Genomic DNA, 21,304 nt, shown 5'->3' on the forward strand with positions numbered 1-21,304 from the left:
TTAACTGTGACAATCAAAAATGTTTCCAGACACAGCCACATATCCATTGAGGAGCAAATTTCCCCCAGTTGAGAACCGCTGGGTTATGAAATGCTTGGGGAAGTTCTGTGTTCTAAGACCCCTCCCCGGCTGGCATCTCCGCTCCCCAGAAAAGCTGTCCAGCACTCACAGGATTTTTGTGTCTTTCAGCTGACATCGGTTTTGACTTCCTCAGCCACCTGCTGGATCTGTTCTTGTCCAAGCCAGAGGAGTTTTCCTACCTCAACCCCAACATACAGGACAGCAGTGGGAACACGTTGATGCATATCCTCTTCCAGAAAGGCATGCTCAAACGCTCAGCAAAGGTGGTAGGTCTGCTGGCGAAGTTTGACATCAACCTCAACCTGAAGAACAAGGAAGGTAGAGATGCGCGGCACCGCGTGAAGAAGAACGACCCACTGCTCTTGGCCTGGAACAAAGCCCTGATGGAGAGCAGGCGCCGGTGCCGGCAGGATGCCGCTGCCCACCCTGGGAAGCCCCCACGCACGGCGGCCCCCACTCACACCGCTCAGGTCAAGGGCTCCTCCAAGCTGCTGCCCAGCGGTGTGCGAACCCCACTCAAAGAAGCCAGGGTCCCTGACAGCTGGGAGACTCTCCCCGATGCCCAGGCCACGAGGCCGGAGCCTGCGGCTGCCAGGCCCCGCTCTCGGAGAGATTGCCTCGTGCAGGACATCACGGCTTTGATTCAGCAGCTGGAATTGGATCCATCCCTCCCGGAGGCCTGTCCCCAGGTCCCCGAGACTCTGGGGACAGGAGCTGGCACCGAAGGAGTCGAGCTGCAGGGCGCCCCGGGGGCGGGAGGCTCTGATTGTAGCGGGAACAACCCCGGGGCTCTGGAGGCTGCGGAGGGACACGTGCAGGCAGGCCTCTTGGCCCCGCAGCTCGTTCCTGAGGGTAGCAGGGGGACAGAGGGCAGCGATGACCACGACGACTGGAGCGTGTCAGAGATGGACGTCTGCCTTCTGGACTTCGAGAACATGACGTGGGAGATCGAGTGCACTTCGGAAATGCTGAAGAAGCTGTCCAGCAAGGTCATGACCAAGGTCATGAAGAAGAAAATCATCCTTGCCATCCAGAAGCTGGGCAATGGTGAGTGGACCCCGGGCCTGCGGAAGCGGCTGAGGAACCTGAAAGGAAGCATCCAGCTCTTCGAGGCCAAGCTGGACAAGGCGGCCCGGATGCTGTGGGAGCTGGCGATTGACTTCTCCCCGCGGTGCAGCGAGAACCCGGAGAAGATCATGGCTGCGGAGCGCAGCATGCACCCCACCGAGAAGTCCGGGCGGGTCTACACAGAAATCATACGGATCTGGGACATCGTGTTAGATCACAACAAACTGTCCTACTCCATCCAGGCCATCTGCAGCGCCTACAACCGGGGCTTGTCCTGCATCCTGCGCAAGAAGCTGAAGGGCATCAACAAGGGCCAGGTGTCCGCCAATATGAAAATCCAAAAGCGGATCCCTCGCTGCTACGTGGAGGACACGGAGGCCGAGAAGGGTGGGGCCTGTGCCGAGCCTGAGTACTTCCCCCCAGCCAGCGCGGTGGAGACGGAGTATAACATCATGAAGTTCCACAGCTTCAGCACCAACATGGCCTCCAACATCCTCAACGACACCACCGCCACGGTGGAGTACCCGTTCCGGGTGGGCGAGCTCGAGTACGCAGTGATCGGCCTCAACCCCAGGCCGCTGGAACCCATTATCCTCATTGGGCGCAGCGGCACGGGGAAGACCACCTGCTGCCTGTACAGGCTGTGGAAGAAATTCCACGGCTACTGGGAGAAAGCCGAGCAGGCAGGGAGCCCGCTGCTGGCAAAGCAGATCTGGCTGAAGCGAAGGTTGGAACTGGAACCCAGAAAGGAGGGTCTGGGTGGGGAGGAAGAAGAGGAGGAGGAGGAGGAGGAGGAGGAGGAGGAAGGATCCATGGAGGTGGGAACAGTGGGCAGCCTAGAGGAGGAGCAGGAGAGTGAAGCTTGTGCAGAGGGAGCCAGTGGGGAGCCAGGAGGGCCCGGCCAAGGGGAGGAAGAACTCGCCCCACAAGAGCCCCACCAGTTGGAGCACTTACATCAGATCTTCGTGACCAAGAACCACGTCCTGTGCCAGGAGGTGCAGAGGAATTTCGTGGAGCTCTCCAAGTCTGCCAAGGCCACCAGTCACTACAAACCGCTGGAACCCAATGTCCACAGGCTCCAGGACCTCAGGGACGAGAACTTTCCTCTGTTCGTCACCTCCAAGCAGCTGCTCCTCCTGCTTGATGCTTCTCTGCCCAAACCATTTTTTCTGAGAAACGAAGACGGCAGCTTGAAAAGATCCATCGTAGGATGGTCCACGCAGGAAGAGCTGACCATCACCAGCTGGCAGGAGGACGAGGAGGAGGCTGAGGCTGACGGGGACCTCGGCGAGGAGGAAAAAACTGGGGAAACGCGCCCGAGCGACAGCGACCCCCGGGTGTACGTGACATTTGAGGTGTTCGTCAATGAGATATGGCCCAAAATGATCAAAGGGAAAACCTCCTACAACCCTGCCCTGATTTGGAAAGAAATAAAATCTTTTCTGAAAGGGTCTTTTGAGGCCCTCAGCTGCCCCGGGGGGAGACTCACGGAAGAAGCATATAAGCAATTAGGGCGGAAGCGGTGCCCCAACTTCAAGGAAGACCGGAGCGAGATCTACGGCCTCTTCTGCCTGTATCAGCAGATTAGGTCTCAGAAAGGGTACTTTGACGATGAGGATGTTCTATACAACCTGTCCCGGAGGCTGTCGAAGCTCAAGGTGCTCCCGTGGTCCATCCACGAGCTCTATGGTGATGAGATCCAGGACTTCACCCAAGCCGAGCTGGCGCTGCTGATGAAATGCATCAACGACCCCAACGCCATGTTCCTCACGGGGGACACGGCCCAGAGCATCATGAAGGGCGTGGCCTTCCGCTTCAGCGATCTGCGCTCCCTGTTCCACTACGCCAGCAGGAACGCCGTGGACAAGCAGTGCGCAGTGCGCAAGCCCAAGAAGATCCACCAGCTGTACCAGAACTACAGGTCCCACTCCGGTACGTCCAGGCCTTGGGCTTGCCTTATGGGGGAGGTGCTTGGCACTGACCTTGGGCTGGTTTTAAAGCTGTGACTTAGTTTTGTTGGGCTCTTGTAGCTGATCCAAGGGCAGTATTTTGACGTTTGTTAGTAACTACCCTCATGAACAAGAGATCTTAGGATTTTTGCCACTGCTCTTTTTTTTTTCTCTCTCTCTCTCTTTTTTGGGGTGGGGTGGCATGTGGTTGTGGGATCTTAGTTCCCAGACCAGGAATTGAATCTGAGCTCTCCACCCTGAGAACAGGGAGTCCTAACCACTGGACCACCAGGGAATCCCCCTTTTTTTCTTTTTTTTTAAATTGAAGTATAGTTGATATACAGCACTGTGTTAGTTTTAGGTATCTAGCAAAGTGATTCAGTTATATAAAATTTTTTAGATTCTTTTCCCTTACAGATTATTACAAGATATTGAGCAGAGTTCCCTGTGCCTATACAGTATGTCCTTGTTGGTTATCTATTGTATATATAGCAGTGTGTACATGTTAATCCCAAACTCCTAATTTATTTTCCCTGCTTTTCCCCTTTAGTAACCATAAATTAAGTAGATGCCACTACTCATTTCTTAGGTTGATGATTTAAGCTGTGGTTGAATGGAAATAAACCTCTAAGTAATAACAGCTTAAGGTGTTGGGCATAACATGGAAACATTTCAGGGGAACATGTAAACAACTGCTTGAGAACTTTTGTTAAAGCACTTTGGAAGTACATGCTTCTGTAATGTAAAATGATACACCAATTACAAGTCATTAATCCTGAAAGAAAGCAGCTTTTCTTTCAGAAGAAGCAAGAAAAGTAGGGTGGTAGGAGGCAGTGGGAGATAATGCAAACTCAGGTGATTTTAATTTGTGCTTCACATGTTCCTCTTCCCTGTGCCAGGCATGATGCCAAGCAGTTGGCATAGAGTATCTGCTTTTTCTTTTGCTGTGCTATGTGGCTCGTGGGATCTCAGTTCACTGACAAGGGATTGAGCCTGGGCCATGGTGATGTAAGTCCAGAATCCTAACCACTAGACCACCAGGGAACTCCCATGGGTATCTGTTTTTAATCCTCACAACCAGCTTATAAAGAAGGCATCTCTTCCATTTTACAAAGGAGGTAACTGAGGCAAAGAGAATACTTCCTGCGTGGTTTTTAAACTGCTAACCAATTTACCATCTATATCCTCCATGTGACCATGGACAACATAGAGTATTATTCTACATGTTTGAAAATTTTGTTGAATGGACTCCTGTCAGACATACCTTTCTACAACTTTGTTTTCTTGCTTATAACAATGTTTGGGGATTTCTGCATGTTGATACCATGGAGCTGCAGTTCATGCATTTCTCAGTGCTGTTAGTACCTAGTTTATAACTGTTCCACATTTTGTTTTCCACTCTCCAGACAAAATGATTCTTTTTTCCTTCAGCAAAACTATTTTCATTTTTTATGCCTTATTGACAACACATCGCCTACTTGCTTTACATCCTGAAATGCTTCCCTTATGATTTTTACATATTAGAGTTTTTAACTTAAAGGATGATAGCAAAACCAAGAAACAAGTAAATGAACTATTTGTTATGTCAGCATTTTCTGATTTGCAAACTTAACATATTCCATAATCTCTAAAAACATACATTTTTCTCATAGCACAGTTTCTCCTTACCTTGGCATAGGATGCGTGTTTAATGAACCCAAATATCTTTTGAAGTTCTACTAATTAACCCAGGGCTGATACTGCAGGCAATGAGCTGTGCTTTTATTTCAAGGACTTGAGAAGAGTTAACTTCAAGCTTTCTTCTAGGTATATTTTTATTCGCTTGGGGTCAGAATTCTGAAAACAGCATTTAATCAAGCCACCTTTCTCTAACTGCATATTGCAAAAAGAACCAGCTTTAGAGTTTCAAAAGAGTTTCATCTTAACCAGTTTTCTCTGGAGTCTGAAGAATGCCATTGGCCCTACAGTGTTTTAAAACAAATCATCTTTCTTTTTTTCTTAGAGGTTCATAGCTAAATTTTCTTAATGAATTGAACCTGAATTTCCCATTTTACAAAAGGCAGCAAGAATACCAATCACACAAGTGAAACATATATACATATATATACATATATATATATATATATATACACACATATATATGTATATAAACTCACACATCAGAAGACAAACCGGTCACAGATCCACTGAGATGACCCACATGGAGTCCCAAACAAACACCTCCCCAACATGAATGGTCCTCAGTGGTTGGCACAGGTCAGAACCAAATGACGAAATGCCCCAATGACACTCAGCGCTCACAGAGGGTCACCGTTGGACACAGGTCAGAACCGATTGGCAAAAATGCCCCAAGTAGCACCTGGCGCTCACAGGCCTCAACGGTTGACACACATCAGAACCAAGTGGCAAAAATGCCGAAATGACACTCTTGCTTCCAAATCGTCCTCAATGGCAGACAGACATCAGAACTAACTGACAAAATGCCCAAAGAGAAGTTAGCCGGGTGCACACCAATGGACTTACTGGGTCTTGGAGCGCCTCAGCTCGTCCCGATTCATGTTTCCACTCCTCCAAGGGAAAGTACGTTGGCAGCCAGTGCCGAGCAGGGGCGAAACAGGAAGGATCCTCAAAACAAATGGTTTCAGTAGCTGCTAGGATGTCTCCCCAAGCCCCCTTCTCAGGGCCAGCAAGCCACGAGCAGCAGGTTCCTCAAAGCCTTCCCCGCACGGTGTCATGGCAGCGGCTCCGCTCCAGAAAAGCACGGGAGCCAGATATCGCGAGAGTGCGGCCTCCCACCGTGTGCCCAAACCTCACGGCAAGTGGTTCCAGATGCTCACTGCTCAAAAGCCGATAAAGAAGCAGGGTTGGTGGAAAGGGAAGTTTGCTTTATTTCTGAGACAGGCAAACGGTCCATAGGTCGACTCCTCTGCCCCCACCCCGCCCCGTCAGTGGACAAGAGCTTTTATAGACGGGGGAAGGGGGCGCGTGCAAAAACAGTCGAGTCACCTCTCACCATCATCTTGAAATTGGTCGTGTGGTGGACTGATCAGTGTCATTCTGATTGTTTGAAGTACAGTCATTCTTCAGTTCCAGGGTCAGTTTGTTCCCGTTTGCTTGAGGCCGGTTCTCAGAATTGTGGCAGCATGTCATGGCTGCAGTCTTTTCATCGTGTAATTAACGTCTTCCAGCTGGTGGGGGTTTCATTATCTCTTAGACTGCTCAGGGGATATGGTTCAGAATATCTCTAATCCTTGAGGAGGAACTAAAGGTCCTTGACTTTGCTTAATGACTAAACTTTTATTATTTAGTCTTGTTGGATTGCTTTTCTTTGCTTCTACATTTTCTCACTTCTCTGATTAAACTTTTTCTTTGGCTAAAGTTTTTTCACAGACAGAGGGAACTGTTACTATCAACAGTGTTTTTCGGTTTTGTTTTTTTAATATACTCAGTAACCCACCCAGATGATCACTGCTTAAGTCCCATCTTCCACCTCCTCTCAGGACGGAGGGAAGACTGTGTGCAAATGTTTCTGTGTATAGAACCAGAAAAAGCCCCAATAATATGTATGAGAGTTGAGAGATTTTAGAAAACACATAAAGCATTAAAAAAAATTTCAAGCCCCCTGTAAAGCTGCTCACTACTCACGTTTTGTTTCACTTCCTTCTGATCTTTTTTCCATATACATATATGCATTTATCACATACATTTATTGATTATGTAGTGAATGTATGTTTAGTGAATACTTCTCCCCATCTCTTATTCTTTTTTAAAATTGAGGTCCTTGTTTACATAGCATAACATTCACCTGTTTAAAATGTGCAATGTAGTCATTTTTTAATATATTCATAAGGTTGTGCAATTATTACCACTAATTCCAGAACATTTTAATCACCCTAAAAAACCCCATGAACACTAGCAGTTATTCTTCATTCCCCACCGCCCCCCAGCCCCTGCAACCCCTGAGAACTACCAATCTACTTTCTGCATCTGTAGGTTTGCCTATTCTGGACATTTCATATAAATGGAATCACATATTTGACCTTTTGTGTCTGACATCTTTCATTTAGCCCAGTGTTTTCAAGGTTCTTCCATATTGTAGCATGTTTCAGTACTTCATTGCTTTTTGTAGTTGAACTATCGTCTATTCTTTGATTTTTTTTGTTTAGTTGCTAAGTTGTGTCTGACTCTTTTTCGACCCCATGGACTGTAGGCCACCAGGTTGCTCTGTCCATGAGATTATCCCAGCAAGAATACTGGAATGGGTTGCCATTTCCTTTTCCAGGGGATCTTCCCAACCCAGGGATTGAAACTGTGTCTCCTGCACCTCCTGCATTGGCAGGTGGATTCTTTACCACTGAGCCATGTAGGAAGCCCATTCTTTGCTTATGTTCATATAAAAAAGTTTCATCTAAAAAAAATTTCATCTAGTTCCCTAGAAAGGCATTTAAGTGGATTCCAGTTTTTCGCTGCAATGAACACTTTCTTGCCTTTTTCTGATCCTCTCATTAATGTACATCTCTGAACCACCATGGCAGCTGATGTGCTTAAATTCAACAGTTTCCACTTATATTCTTCATTTCTTTATATTGCATACTTTTAATAATAGTAGCATTGGATAGTAAAATTTCCCTTCACTATTTGGTAATAGTAATGGGGACACATATGCCCATTTTATAGAATTCTATCTGGTGTCGGGCAAAGAGCGCACAGCCCCTAAGAACAGTAGGAGACCTGGGATGATCTGTATTCAGTCCAGCTCATGACTCTTGAAGCTCTCAGACCTCGGAGTCCCTGGTTGTAAAAGTAGGGTTGTCTGGTCTGTCTTATCAGGCTGTTGTGAGGATTAAACAGGATAACTGTTATGAAGGAACCTGTTGTATAGTCAGCCTCACTGTCACTGTTATTTCAGCACTTAGAAATGGGACCCAGGGAGAAAGCTTTTTGGAAAATCCTTTATCTAGCTCTGACAATTTTTTTTAGTATAGTGCTCTTTCCCCTGGGTATAAACAAGTGGAATGGAAAAGGGTGATGCAAGCCGAGGTTGCTGTCCTAGCTAACATCCAGCTCTTAGGACTTCCCTGGGGGTACAGTGGTTAAGAATCTGTCTGCCAATGCAGGTTCGATCCCTAGTCTGGGAAGATTCCACATGCTGTGGGGCAACTAAACCCTTGCGCCACAGCCACTGAAGCTTGCTTGCTTAGAGCATGTGCTCCACAACAAGAGAAGCCCACCCATGGCAGCTAGAGAGTAGCCCCCACCCCTGCAACAGGAGAAAGCCCATGCACAGCAATGAAGACCCAGTGCAACCAGAAAAAAAAAAAATCCAGCTCTTACCATGTAACCTTGTCACCAGTGCACTAAGTGCCAACGACAGAGGACATGATAAACCTTGCTTTTTTTACATTGTGTATCAGCCCTTTGTGTTAGCATTCTAACAGCTCTAAGTGTTTAGATTACATTTCTGCCTTGACTCTTCTTCATGAGGTCATTTTCTCTAACATGAATGTAGTCCAGGAATGAGATTCTACAAAACCTTCTTAGGACATTAAACACATCCCTGCCTTTGTCTGCTGTACTCAGAGTAACACAGCCCAGAGCCAAAGTGATAATCTAACTGGACCTGAAAATTGTCTGCAATTAGATGTACTCTCAGGACCAATATCACTTCTGGGGGAAAAAAGCAAACTAAAATAAGAAAACAAAATACGCGGGAGGTCCCTGGTGGCCTACTAGTTAGGATTCTAAGCTTTAACTGCCAAGGGCCCAGGTTCAACCCCTGGCTGGGGAACTGAGATCCCACAACCTGTTCAGTATGACCAAAAAAAAAAAAAAAAAGTCCAGTCACGTTGGCGTGTTATATAACATCTGACCTTTTTTTTTTTTTCTTGTCTTTTCCCAGGAATCCTCAATCTGGCATCTGGAGTGGTAGATTTACTTCAGTTCTATTTCCCGGAGTCTTTCGATCGCCTTCCAAGGGATTCTGGCCTTTTCGATGGTCCCCGGCCAATTGTCCTGGAGTCCTGTAGTGTGAGTGACTTGGCAATATTGCTTCGAGGCAACAAAAGAAAAACCCAGCCCATAGAATTTGGAGCCCACCAGGTGAGTTTCTTGAGATTGTGTGTTTTAAAACAAAAGGCAATTTGCAATTGAAAAAGGTTTGAGAAGCTGAGTTCTTCCACAAGGTAGAATTCAATAGTTCCTGTCCTAGGATGAGGCGGTTTCAAAGATGAGTGAGTGACTAACTGTTATTAATATTCCCACCAGCCTGGCTGACCTAGTCCATGCCAGCCACTCCTCTTGGGAGACATTACCTGCCTCCCATAAGAATTGACTCAGCTTGATTAGACTTCTGTTTGTACAATTTGAAGTTTTTTCTCTCCAATCCTTTTTTTTTCCACCCCCAAGGTAATCCTTGTAGCTAATGAAATGGCAAAGGAGAAAATTCCAGAAGAGCTGGGATTAGCACTTGTGTTAACAGTTTACGAAGCCAAAGGCTTAGAATTCGATGATGTCCTCCTTTACAACTTTTTTACTGACTCTGAGGTATGTCACACTGAATTCTTTTTTCACGCAGCATGTGTGTGTCTGAGCTCCACTTCCACTCCAGGAAAAAGCATTTGGAGCTGAGTAGAAGAGTTTGTCACAGGTGACCGTTTCCGTTTTGGAGCATCATCCACGTGGTGTGAGGTTTTCTGTGTTTGGATGTGCGTTTTGACAGTGGCTGTGGATTGGTTCATAGTGTGTCCTGGGCTGGCTCTCCCCGTGCCCTGCCCTTCCCTGCTCTCTTGGATTCATCTTTTCCGAATGCCTGGTACCCAAGTACCAGCTTCTGTGTTTCACTAGCTACCGTTATCCTTGACTGCCAAGGATGCTCAGGTTGGAGCAAGGTCTAAGGAGAGCCTGACAAATGAAGGCAAGGTTAGCAGTGTCCGCCCTCTGAGGACAGAACTGGGCAAGGTCATTCATAGAGACAACTCCGGGAAGACACAGGAGCTTTGGTTCCTGCCACGGGATCAGGTAATGCAGGGGACGAGAACAGCCGCCCTGCCTGAGCGCCCTTCTGGCATGGCTTTGCCACCACTGCTTGCTGCCCTTGCCCACGATGGCAGTGAAAGAGTTCATGGACTGACCCCCAGTAACCTCTGTGCTGGCCCAGTTATTTTGACTTGGCTCCTGAGTCCTTGTGATGGTTTTTCTTCCCGAGCTCAGTACATTATGGATAGAGCCACCAACTCAGTGGTTCTCAGTTTTGTAGCCACTGCTTGCTCTTCACCACCGTCTCTGGTGGGAGCTCAGGCTGGCTGCTGACCATGCTGTTGGGTCTCCTTTGGGGACTTAGCTGGTTGCACCCTGGTCCCTGTGGCAGATTTCTCATCGCACATGGCGCATGCTTTAAGGGGCTGTTTTCATGCTCAAATCAAGAGCACTGTTAGCTTCGACTCCTTAAAATCTGCCCCAGAAAGAACCCTTTAAAGGGGGTCCTTTGGGCTTTGTTCCTGGTCTTTTTTTTTAAGTGTCACATTTGCCTTGACAATAACTATGACTAATATTGCTGTGGATGCTTTACGGTTTATAAAGCGCTTTTTGAATGCATCATCTCACTTTATCCTCCACCAACCCTCTGAGGGTGTGTGTATTTCTATGACCTTCATTCTACATGTAAGATTGAGGGTCATGGAAGTTAAGTTGCCTGAATTCATAATACAGGTGGCAGAGCTCGGAGATGAACTCAGATGCTTTGAGTTCCAAATCTCATGATATTTCCACTGTACTCCTTTCCTTTTAATGCCCCGCATGCAAAGCAAATCAGCTTCCAGAATCTTCCACAATGAACATATCATTACGGTAACTTGAGTGCATTCCTTTTCTATTGACTTTTGCTAATAAAATCAGATGCCCTCTCATTAACCCTAGAACCACTTTTAATCTCTGAGGACTAACTTTCTTCTCTCATAATACATCCATTGGTCATGGTTGGACTGAGGCTCTTCTAAAAGAGGAAGGGGTAAGACTTTGTTGTTCCTGTCCTTTATTAAGTGCCAGTTGTATGCTTGTGCTAGTAAGAAGCTCCACGAGATCTGGACTTATGGCTCATAACCTGTGGTCCACTCTGTGTCTCTCACCTTGATCCTGGAATGGCAAAATCCTGGATACCTTAACCCTCAACTCCCACCAGTGGTTCAGTGAGTTGCATGGAAATTAAAAGAATCACGTTAAGTCTTGTGGTAACACCCACTTCATCCCACAATAGAATGAGAATTCTAGAAAGATTCCTGGCATGCTGCTTCCCAAATACCAGGGAATGGAATCACGCACTCCCAGCACAGAGGTCACCTTTAGTTTATCATTTACAACCACGAGACCAAAAGGTGCCGGTCAGCAAATGAGAGGAGATGCTTCAGTCAAAAGGGAGGAAAGACGGAAGTCACATAAGTCCCCACACGTCCATGGCCTGGCTGCTCACGTGGGGTTTCTTTCAGGATGATGGTCAAAGGCTGCTAAAGAGCGTTTGTTGTTTGTCACGGGGGAGATCTCCCCTCTCCATCCCTGAAGCGTGTGTGTGTGTGTGTGTGTGTGTGTGTAGGGGGCTTCTTGTTGCCCTGGCTTGTGATTCTTCTCTTCAGAGAATGTTACATGTTCAGCCACGTGGACATTAGGGCTGTCTTCTGAGATGAGGAAGCAACCGAGGAATGCTTAGGTCAAGGCCTTCTCTTGTAAGATTGTTGCCTCACTTGAGGAAGGGCCAGTCATCCTCCCAGTTACCCCCAAATTATCTCCTGTGGGGACTTTGACGGGTGCTTGCCATTGACACTCTGCCCCAGTGGGGAGCCCCTTCCTCCACACTCATGTGTGACTAAGACAGGAGGGACTTTCAAAACCACAACTTTGAAGGGTTGCTGAACCAACCTAGAGAACAAGCCCCACAAAGGAAGCCTTGCTGGTAGATTCTAAGCCTTTTTCCTTCACAATTATTAATCCCCAGAGAAGAAGCTGAAAGACCTCTCAATGCTTCTTTTTATTGCCAAAATTGCTGCCAGCCTGCATTCTTGCCATCTGTACACGTAGTGAGATGTGTTTTATTCATGGAAACAACTTAAGTCGTGTGCTGTATGAACAGCTTCTGCATCTCCTTCGAGCAGTTTTGAAATATAGGTGCTCCTCTGGCCTTTCCAAGTTCAGCCAGCCTGCACCCTTGCCGTCCGCCAGACCCCTTCAGATGGCAGCACATGGGTCTTGGCCTGCTTTCTCTGCAAACAAGTTGGGTAAACAGCTTTACAAGGGTGAAAAGATTTCACAGCTGTGTCTTGAAGAATTTTTTTCAGCTTCCAGTTACTTAAATGATTACATGATTCGCATCTCTTCTCAGAATACAGTGATTAATTCCCTAGTTGGTTAGTAGCATAAACACTCTTATGTAATAGATAGTATTTAAAGCATTTAACTCAGTATTTATAGAATTTACATTACAGAGGAACTGAAGGGAGGTAATGCATTGTATGCCTCTACCTTTCCATCATCCTTGAAAAGATACATAGGTGGCAGGTATCACCATTTTATGAAAAACTGAAGGATAGGAGAGTTGAGTACCTACTCCCTAAAGACACAGTAAAGTAGGAAATCTGAAATTTCATGGGAATTCCCAGCTGTAAATACTGCGAGTAATCCAGTCATGTTTGCCTCCCCCAGATCTGCCAACCATGGCCTGGGGGCCAAACCCAGCTCACTGCCTGTGAGCTAGAAAGATTATTACATTTTTAAATGGTTAAGAAAAAAATCAAAAGGAAAGTAATATTCCGTGGCATGTGAAAATTGTGTTAAATTCAATTTTAGTGTCAAAAGGTAACATTTTATTGTGTTATACCATGCCTATTCATTTACTATTGAATAGGGCTACCTTTGGGCTTCCCTGGAAGCTCAGCTGGTAGAGAATCCGCCTGCAGTGTAAGAGACCAAGGTTCGATTCCTGGGTCAGGAAAATCCCCTGGAAAAGAGATGGGCTACCCACTCCAGTACTCTTGGGCTTCCCTGGTGGCTCAGATGGTAAAGAATCTGCCTGCAGTGCGGGAGACCTGGGTTCAATCTCTGGGTTGAGAAGATCCCCTGGAGGAGGGCATGGCAACCCACTCAAGTATTCTTGCCTGGAGAATCCCCTTGGACAAAGGAGCCTGGCAGGCTACAGTCCATGGGGTCACAAAGTGTCAACACGACTGAGGGACTAAGCACAGCACCACAGCAGAGTTGAACAGTTGCAAGAGAAACCAGATAGCCCACAAAGCCAAAAATATTTGCAGGCTAGCCTACAAGTCACCATGGTTTTGTGCTTTGATTTGGCTAAAATGTGACTCTTTATCACCCACTGTGTAGACACTTGACATTGATTATCTCCTTTTATTTTTCCAACAAATGTAGGTAGTTTTATACTTTACCAAACAGGAAAATGAAACATAGAAGAGCCGTTTTTTTCAAGGTCGCAAAATAAATAGACAAATTGGGATATAAGTTGTTCAGTCTGATCTCAGAATCCACCTTGCACAGTGTACCCCACGGCTCCTGAATTTTGCTTCATCCTTTTGTTTTGGTCCTACCTCTTGGCATGTGGGATCTTAGTTCACCAATCAGTGATCAAACCTGGGCCCCCTGCAGTGGAAGCAGTCGTAACCACTGGACTGCCAGGGAATTCCTTTGCTCTATCCTTGATTGAATCACTTGGTTAGGAAATCTTGTCACTTGTGTGTTTTTTTCCCTAAATCGTAAGAAAATAATTTTAATTTTTTATTCTTACATTTCCTATCATTCATATTTTCAGTGAAAATATTTCAAATTATTTACGCTTTGGATGCAATTACGTCTCTTGATCCTGGTCATTTACTGAAACACAGTTATGTGAAAAGTCCATTATAACAGCGTGCTAAGTCACTTTAGTTGTGTCTGACTCTTTGCGACCCCATGGACTGTAGCCTGCCAAGCTCCTCGGTCCATGGGCTTCTCCAGGCAAGAATACTGGAGTGGGTTGCTGTGTCCTCTTCCAGGGGATCTTCCCAACCCAGGGATCAAACCTGTATTCCTTACATCTCCTGCATTGGCAGGTGGGTTCTTTGCCACTATTGCCACATGGAGAGCACCCCCTACCCTCCCCACTTATAACGCAACTAGTAATTTTGCTGTATATGTAAAAATAATTTATGAATTAACAAATTTTTATTTTATTACTCATCTAAAACATTGGTAACTATTCACATGTAACAGCAGTAATTAAATTTTTATTATCTTTGTTATTTATGATTCTTAGTCATATGAAACCCAGAATTTAACACAAATTAGTTAGTGTTTATATTTTTAGACATTTTTTATTGAGGCAACATTGGCTTATAAGTTGCTTGTGTACAAGGTTGTATTTCTACTTCTATTAATACATACTGTACAGCATACTCACCATCAAAAATTTAGTTTCTGGGACTTCCTTGGCAGACTAGTGATTAAGACTGTGCTTCCGATGCAGGGGTTGTGGACTTGATTCCTGGTAGGGTAACTAAGAGCCCACATGCCTTGTGGGCATGGCCGAAAAATAAAAAATAAAATGAACTTTAAAAAACTTAGTTTCCACTTGTCACTATACAGTTGATATCTTGCCATTTGTGACAACATGGAGGGACTCTGAGGGTACCACGCTAAGCATCACACGTGTCTTAACGACTGAGCCTAAGTGGAATTTCTTAAACACATTGTGAATAGAGGTGAGGACACTGGTTTCCTCTCTCCATTCTGTGTGTGGGCACACTTTCAACAACAGGAAGCTCCGCGCCCTAACATTTCTCCTGGAAGTGAGCATTTGTATTTGCTTCTTGGATGTCTGGGCCTGAGCGTCTGTGGGTCTTTGCGGTAACTGCCCAGATCCCTGCCTGGGCCACCTGGGCTCAGACCCCCACTGAGGCCATACAACAGCCCTGTCCTCCCAGATGGTGCTGAAGGCCTGGCCCCTATGCCAGGCAAAGGGAGCTGAGCTCTCCAGGAGGCCCAGGGAGGATGGGTGTATACTACGGAAGCATTTTCTGCTGGTCTTTCATTTGTCTTCATTGTTCAGGCTTACAAGGAATGGAAGATCATTTCTTCATTTACTCCTTCATCCTCTGAGTGCAGAGAGGAAAGCCTGCCGATGACTGAGGTGCCCTTGGAGGATTGCAGCTCCTCCCAGGGCCGGGCTCTCACCGTGAATCCAGAAATGTACAAGGTGAGTATTAGCCAGGGGTCCACATGCTGGTTTGACGGGGAGCCAGTAAGCAGGGCTCGGATGAGAAGATGGGGTTAGAGGTGGAGCCTGTCAGCAAATCTTCCTGACTGTTAGCTCCAGGGCATGGAGGACAGGAAAGGGATGGAGGCTGTCTCAGCTCTGGTGACCCCTGCTTCTCAACAGACAGCCAGGCTTGATGGCAGGTACCACAGAAGGGCAGCACCTTCTGTTCACCTCTGGAACTCGTCTCTGTTCAGAAATGGGGAGCTCAGAAGTAAAGTCCATGACTGTACTCAGTGGAGACCGCTGTCTTCCAGCCTTGCTGTGAGGGGACCCTGCTCCCCTGAGCATCCCAGTTCCATCACTCGGAAAGAGGCCAGAGATGAGAAGCTCTGCGGAGTTCTCGAGAGGCATCAAGAGTGAGGGCAACACTATAGAAAACGGAACCAGCAAGACTGAAAGCTTTGGGAGAAACTATCGATACTAGCTTAGTTTTATGTCTCCTACAAAGTAGAAAACAAACAGAAGAGCAGTTATCCGGCTGTTTCTGTAAATACCTGGAAGGCTCTGCACGTAGTTAAGTCACCGCCAAGCTTTACAAGCCTCTGGTTAGGCACAAACCCACTGTTGTTTTGTGCATAATTTAATCAAGGAGGTCCTCCCAGAGTCCAAGATATAGTCCTCTTATAGCAGGATCTTAGTTCTCCAACGAGGAATTGAACGCATGCCCTTGGCACTGAGAGTTCAGAGTCTTAACCACTACTTGTTTCATCGCTCAGTTGTGTCCAACTCTTTGTGACCCCGTGGACTATAGCCCACCAGGCTGCTCTGTCCATTGGATTTCCCAGGCAAGAATACTGGAGTAGGTTGCCATTTCCTTCTCCAGGGGATCTTCCTGACCAAGTGATCAAACCCACGTCTCCTGCATTGGCAGGCAGGTTCTTTACCCCTGAACCACTAGGGAAGCCTCCTAATCACTAGACTACCAGGGAATTCTCACTGCCCCGATTTTTAAAGTAAGTTACAATAGGAACTTCCCTGGTGGTCCAGTGGCTAAAATTGTGCTCCCAATGCAGGGGGCCCGGGTTTGATTCCCTCGTCAGGAACTAGATCTCACATGCTGCAACTAAAGGTACCACGTGCTACAACAAACACCCAGCACAGTCAAATAAATAAAGAAAAAACATTTTAAAAAGTAAATTACAGTCATTGGGTAGGATGTGAGCATTGGGGTAAACTGAGTGAAAAATGCATGGGACCTCTCTGTAGTATCTTTGTAACTTCTTGTGAATCTGTAATTATTTCAAAATGGGCAAACACAGCAGGCTCAAGCGTGGGCCGGTACTATGGGTACCCCTTGCTAGAGCTTCCCCATACTGTGGTCTCGGGGATTTCCCCCCATGAAATCGTCTTAGCTGTACTTTGTGAAACTTAACTATTTGAATATTTCTCCAAAATTGGAGTAAGCCCGTTGAAGTGAGACACCTTGTACTGTAGCCTGAAGACTCAAGTCTTTGCATCGATCTTGTCTTTAGCTCCTCAACGGGGAGCTGAAGCAGCTGTACACAGCCATCACCCGGGCTCGGGTCAACCTCTGGATCTTTGATGAAAACCCAGAGAAGCGGGCTCCTGCGTTCAAATATTTCCTGAAGAGGAAATTTGTCGAAGTTGTGAAAACGGATGAAAACAAAGGTGAGCACTCAAAATATTCTGGCTGATGGTGAGAAAGCATGTTACTCTTCACCTGCTCTATGGCCAGGTTTTTGGAAAGCACTTTTTTTCCATATTCTTCTGAGAAATGAGTGTTCCTCTTTATTGGCAAAGTGCGTGGGAGAGTGAGGTTGTAATGAGATTGGGAGTGTTGACTCCTTCGGGAAGAACTTTTATTTGTCCTTTAAAGGTGAGAGTCATGGGCAAAGGTTAGAGAAAATAGGCTTTATTGGAAGAAGACAAATTTCTGTGGGCTTTTGGGCAGCTGATTGGCAATATCTGTTAAGATAAAGAAAGCATGTACCTTTTAACCCAGTAATTCTACTTCTAGGGATCCATCCAGAGATACTTATATAAAATCTCCAAGATAACAGTACATGCACCAGAGTGCTCATTACAGCCCCACTGGTAAATGTAAGAAACTAGATGCGACTTAAGTGTCCTTGATGGTGAAACTGTTTCCAGTGGTTCTTCTGGTGTTGGGCTGGTGGGTGTGAGGTTGTTACCTAGATATGGACCTCTTTAACTTTTCACCATTAAACCCTTCTGTGCTGTTTGCAGTGTTTTGGTGTTTTTTTTAGACCAACATTATCATGTATTGTTTTCATAATTTACAAAAGCTAGCTAATTAAAAAATGGAATGAAGTTTTCCTGATGGGATAACTAGGAGAGAAATAATCAACACTCATGAAGAAGAAAACTGTTCTCTTTCTTGCGGGGAGACTGGCTCCTCCAAGCCAGGGTGAATTCCTCCAAAGATGGGAGGAAAGTCTCAGGCTCCACAACAAACCAGTAAGCCAGTTTTTTGGAGACTGTTTCCTGTTCCAGCCAAAGGCTCAGTCGGGTACTGGGGTTAGACACTCTGTTTCCAGGACCTGACTGTGGTGCTGTAAAGGGAAAAGTCAAAGATGTGAGTTTAAGCTGCCTTCTCATTAGAACTCTCCACCTGTGTAGCCGCAGGGTTTAATTCAGCTCCCACTTCCTCTCCTGGGCCTCCACTTCCTCAACTATTCATAAAAGCAAAATGAGTGGGTTGGCCTACCATGGTGGTTTTTATTCTTTCTGGCAGCTCATAGTCCTTTTATTCTCACAATCTGGCACCCATTATAAGAGATCATCAAGATAGGCCATTTTTAAAATTTTTTAATTTTATATTGAAGTATAGGTGATAAACAGTGTTATGTTAGTTTTAGGTGTACAGCAAAGTGATTCTGTTATACCTATACATGTATCTATTCTTTTTCAACTTCTTTTTTCCATTTAGGTCGTTGTGTAATAATACAGTTCCCTGTGATTTACAACAGGTCCTTGTTGGTTATCTGTTTCAAAGATAGCAATTTTTTTTTTAATTTAAAAAATTCAAAATAAAAAAGGATTGCTATTTATCTCTTGGCTGCATGAAGAATACAAGAAATCCGGCCTTGATTGTGAGTTGTGGGCTGCACGCGGTAAAGTCTTTGAGGACATCTGTTTCTACCACACGGGGACCTGGGGATGAGTGTGGTGACCTTGCAATTGGGGGCTTCTTCACTGCGCACTGGCAGAGATCACCAGCCAGATGCAGAGATACTGCAGGGCTTTGCTGCGGGAATAAGATGTCACCCGGGCACTCACAGTGCACATGGTGTCACAGCTAGATGCTGCCGAGTCGGCTTTGCACACAGGGCATGGCACCAGGGCGGGTCAGGCTGCAAGGATTAGCATGTGCTTTTGCACCTTCTGGACAAAGCTGACCTGTCTGCCTGGCTCCTTGAGTTGACATCCATTGCCCCAGGAGTCTCAGATCTTTTCCAGCTCAGAGGTAGCTTCAGCATTTGCCAGATAGTCAGCCTTTCATGTGTTTCATAAAGCTGTGGCTCGGAACCCCCAGGGAGTACCGATTCCCTGGCTGACGATGCTCGGGGGTCCTCAAAAGGGAAGGGCCAGCGCAGTCACCACCAGCTGTTGAGGCTCATAGACGGGGCCAACATGAGGTGGTTGCAGTAGTCTGTATCCACCAACAAGAATGTGTCAGATTGTGGGAATCCCTGGGTGGTCCGGTGGTTAGGACTCTGTGCTTTCACTGCTGAGGGTCCAGGTTCTATCCCTGGTCAGGGAATTAAGATTCCACAATGTGCATGGCCAGGAAAAAGAAAAAAGAATGTGTCGGATTGCTTCCTGTGATGAGGGCAAAGTGCACATTTGCAAATACTGACACATCCCGTCACCTTGTTCCTTGCTAAAGCCCAGCATGGGAGTTTGCCAAGAGCAATGTGGCTTTGGGTTTTCAAGGAGGAGTTAGAAATTACTGTCCGTCTTCTAATTCATGGCCATAGGAAAGGAAGGTAACACAGTTCAAAAAACAAAGAGTATCCTTTCTCACTCCCATCTCCTTCTCCCAAAACCCACCATGACCTGGCGTGGTAAGCTAAACTCTGTGTTACATGACTACTAGGCAGACAGCACAGGTGTTCATCTGTTCCAGCTGTCCCAACAAAGTACCACAGACTGGGTGGCTTACACAACAGAAATTATTGTCTCAGTTCTGGAGGCTAGAAGTCTAAGATGAATCAAGCTGTTGTTAGTGGTTTGGTTTCTTCCGAGGCCTCTCTTCTTGGTTGTGTACTGTCTTTCCTCTGTGTCAGCTCCTGGTGTCTCTTTGTATGTGTTAATCTCTCTTTTCTTTCCTATTTTTTTGGCCACAACATGTAGCATGCAAGATCTTAGTTCCCCAACCAGGGATCAGACCCATGCCCACTGCAGTGGAAGCTCAGAGTCTTCACCACTAGATTGCCAGGGAAGTTCCTATAAGGATGCCCTTCTTATGCTTAGTCATTGTGTGGTTTCCATGTCACACTTCAGTTTGTAACCCTGTGGACCGTAGCCTTTATTTTCTTGGGCTGCAGCTTGACTGCAGCCATGAAATTAAAAGATGCTTGCTCTTTGAAAGAAAAGCTATGACCAATCTAGACAGCATCTTCAAAAGCAGAGACATTACTTTGCTGACAAACGTCTGTCTAGTCAAAGCTATGGTTTTTCCAGTAGTCATGTATGGATGTGAGATTTGGACCATAAAGCTGAGCGCCGAAGAATTGATGCTTTTGAACTGTGGTGTTAGAGAAGACTCTTGAGAGTCCCTTGGACTGCAAGGAGATCAAACCAGACAATACTAAAGGAAATCAGTCCTGAATATCCATTGGAAGCGCTGATGCTGAAACTCCAATACTTTGCAAAGAACTGACTCATTGGAAAAGACCCTGATACTAGGAAAGATTGAAGGCGGGAGGAGAAGGGAACGATAGAGGATGAGATTGTTGGATAGCATCACCGACTGGTTGGACATGAGTTTGAGCAACTTCAGGAGTTGGTGATGGACAGGGAAGCCTGGCATGCTGCAGTCCACGGGGTTGCAAACAGTTGGACATGACTAAGTGACTGAACTGAGCTGATTGGACCGTAGCCTGCCAGGCCCCTCTGTCCATGAGATTCTCCAGGCAAGAATACTGGAGTGGGTTGCCATGTGCTCCTCCAGGGGAAATTTCTGACCCAGGGATGGAACCTGTGCCTCTTATGTCTCCTGCATTGCACCAGATTCTTTACCACTGTGCCACCTGGGAAGGCCACCCTTCTTATAAGGATGCCCGTCAGATTGGATCAGGGCCCACCCACATGACCTCATTTTACCTTAACCACCTCTTTAAAGACTCTGTCTCCAAATAGTCAAACTCCGAGTGACAAAGTTTAGGGCTTCACCGCTTGAAATTTGTGACAACAAAATCGAGCCCTTAACAACAAGTTTCAGTGAAAGAATCTGCAGAGAGGCAAACCCACGTTTCTCTTTCCTTCTAGACCTTGACGATAGCATGTTTGTTAAGACCTCGACCCCGGGGGAGTGGATCGCACAAGGAGATTACTACGCTAAACACCAGTGCTGGAAGGTAAGTGGTGAGTCTGCATGTCCCGGGGCCTCATAAGTGCATTTGTCACCGGGACGGGGGGTCATGGGTCATGTTGATGGTGCTGCTCTCACTTTTGTGACATCAGGTCACCCACCGTGCAGAAAGCTCCCTGTCCTCCTCCTCCCCCTGTACAGTCAGGACAGCCTTTCATTTTGACCAAGTGCCAGCAGGTGATCACAGCAAGAGGGAGGGTCCTGGCCTCTGCCCGCTGAGGATGCCTTCTATCAGGAGGGACAGGGAACAGGCTGCACTCCCCATGGGAGAAGCTGTAGAGCCACTCCATAAGGGGGATGGGTACAGAGAAGGGTGAAAGCCTGTGGTCACCCCTG

At 46.4% G+C, this 21,304-nt stretch overlaps 3 protein-coding genes across 4 annotated transcripts in view; 1 reads left to right on the plus strand and 2 right to left on the minus strand.

The window, feature by feature from the left end:
* The window catches only part of MLH1 (mutL homolog 1), a 185,518-nt gene extending 179,668 nt beyond the window's left edge, over positions 1-5,850 (minus strand). For both annotated transcript variants that reach the window (XM_081527275.1, XM_081527273.1), the window contains exon 1: positions 5,622-5,850. The gene's annotated coding sequence lies outside the window, so the exon portion shown is untranslated. The remainder of the gene's footprint in view (positions 1-5,621) is intronic.
* Positions 1-5,850, minus strand: part of LOC145520584 (large ribosomal subunit protein uL23) — a 94,807-nt gene extending 88,957 nt beyond the window's left edge. The window contains exon 1 of the mRNA XM_081527346.1: positions 5,622-5,850. The gene's annotated coding sequence lies outside the window, so the exon portion shown is untranslated. The remainder of the gene's footprint in view (positions 1-5,621) is intronic.
* The window catches only part of TRANK1 (tetratricopeptide repeat and ankyrin repeat containing 1), a 95,635-nt gene that overhangs the window by 55,360 nt on the left and 18,971 nt on the right, over positions 1-21,304 (plus strand). The window contains exons 14-19 of the mRNA XM_081527234.1: positions 190-3,081; positions 8,998-9,197; positions 9,504-9,641; positions 15,181-15,327; positions 16,863-17,019; positions 20,866-20,954. Coding sequence (XP_081383360.1) covers positions 190-3,081; positions 8,998-9,197; positions 9,504-9,641; positions 15,181-15,327; positions 16,863-17,019; positions 20,866-20,954 — 3,623 coding nt within the window. The remainder of the gene's footprint in view (positions 1-189; positions 3,082-8,997; positions 9,198-9,503; positions 9,642-15,180; positions 15,328-16,862; positions 17,020-20,865; positions 20,955-21,304) is intronic.

The sequence above is a fragment of the Giraffa tippelskirchi genome, chromosome 9 (assembly GCF_054371585.1).
Source record: "Giraffa tippelskirchi isolate mGirTip1 chromosome 9, T2T-mGirTip1v1.2.pri, whole genome shotgun sequence".
NCBI lineage: Eukaryota > Metazoa > Chordata > Mammalia > Artiodactyla > Giraffidae > Giraffa > Giraffa tippelskirchi.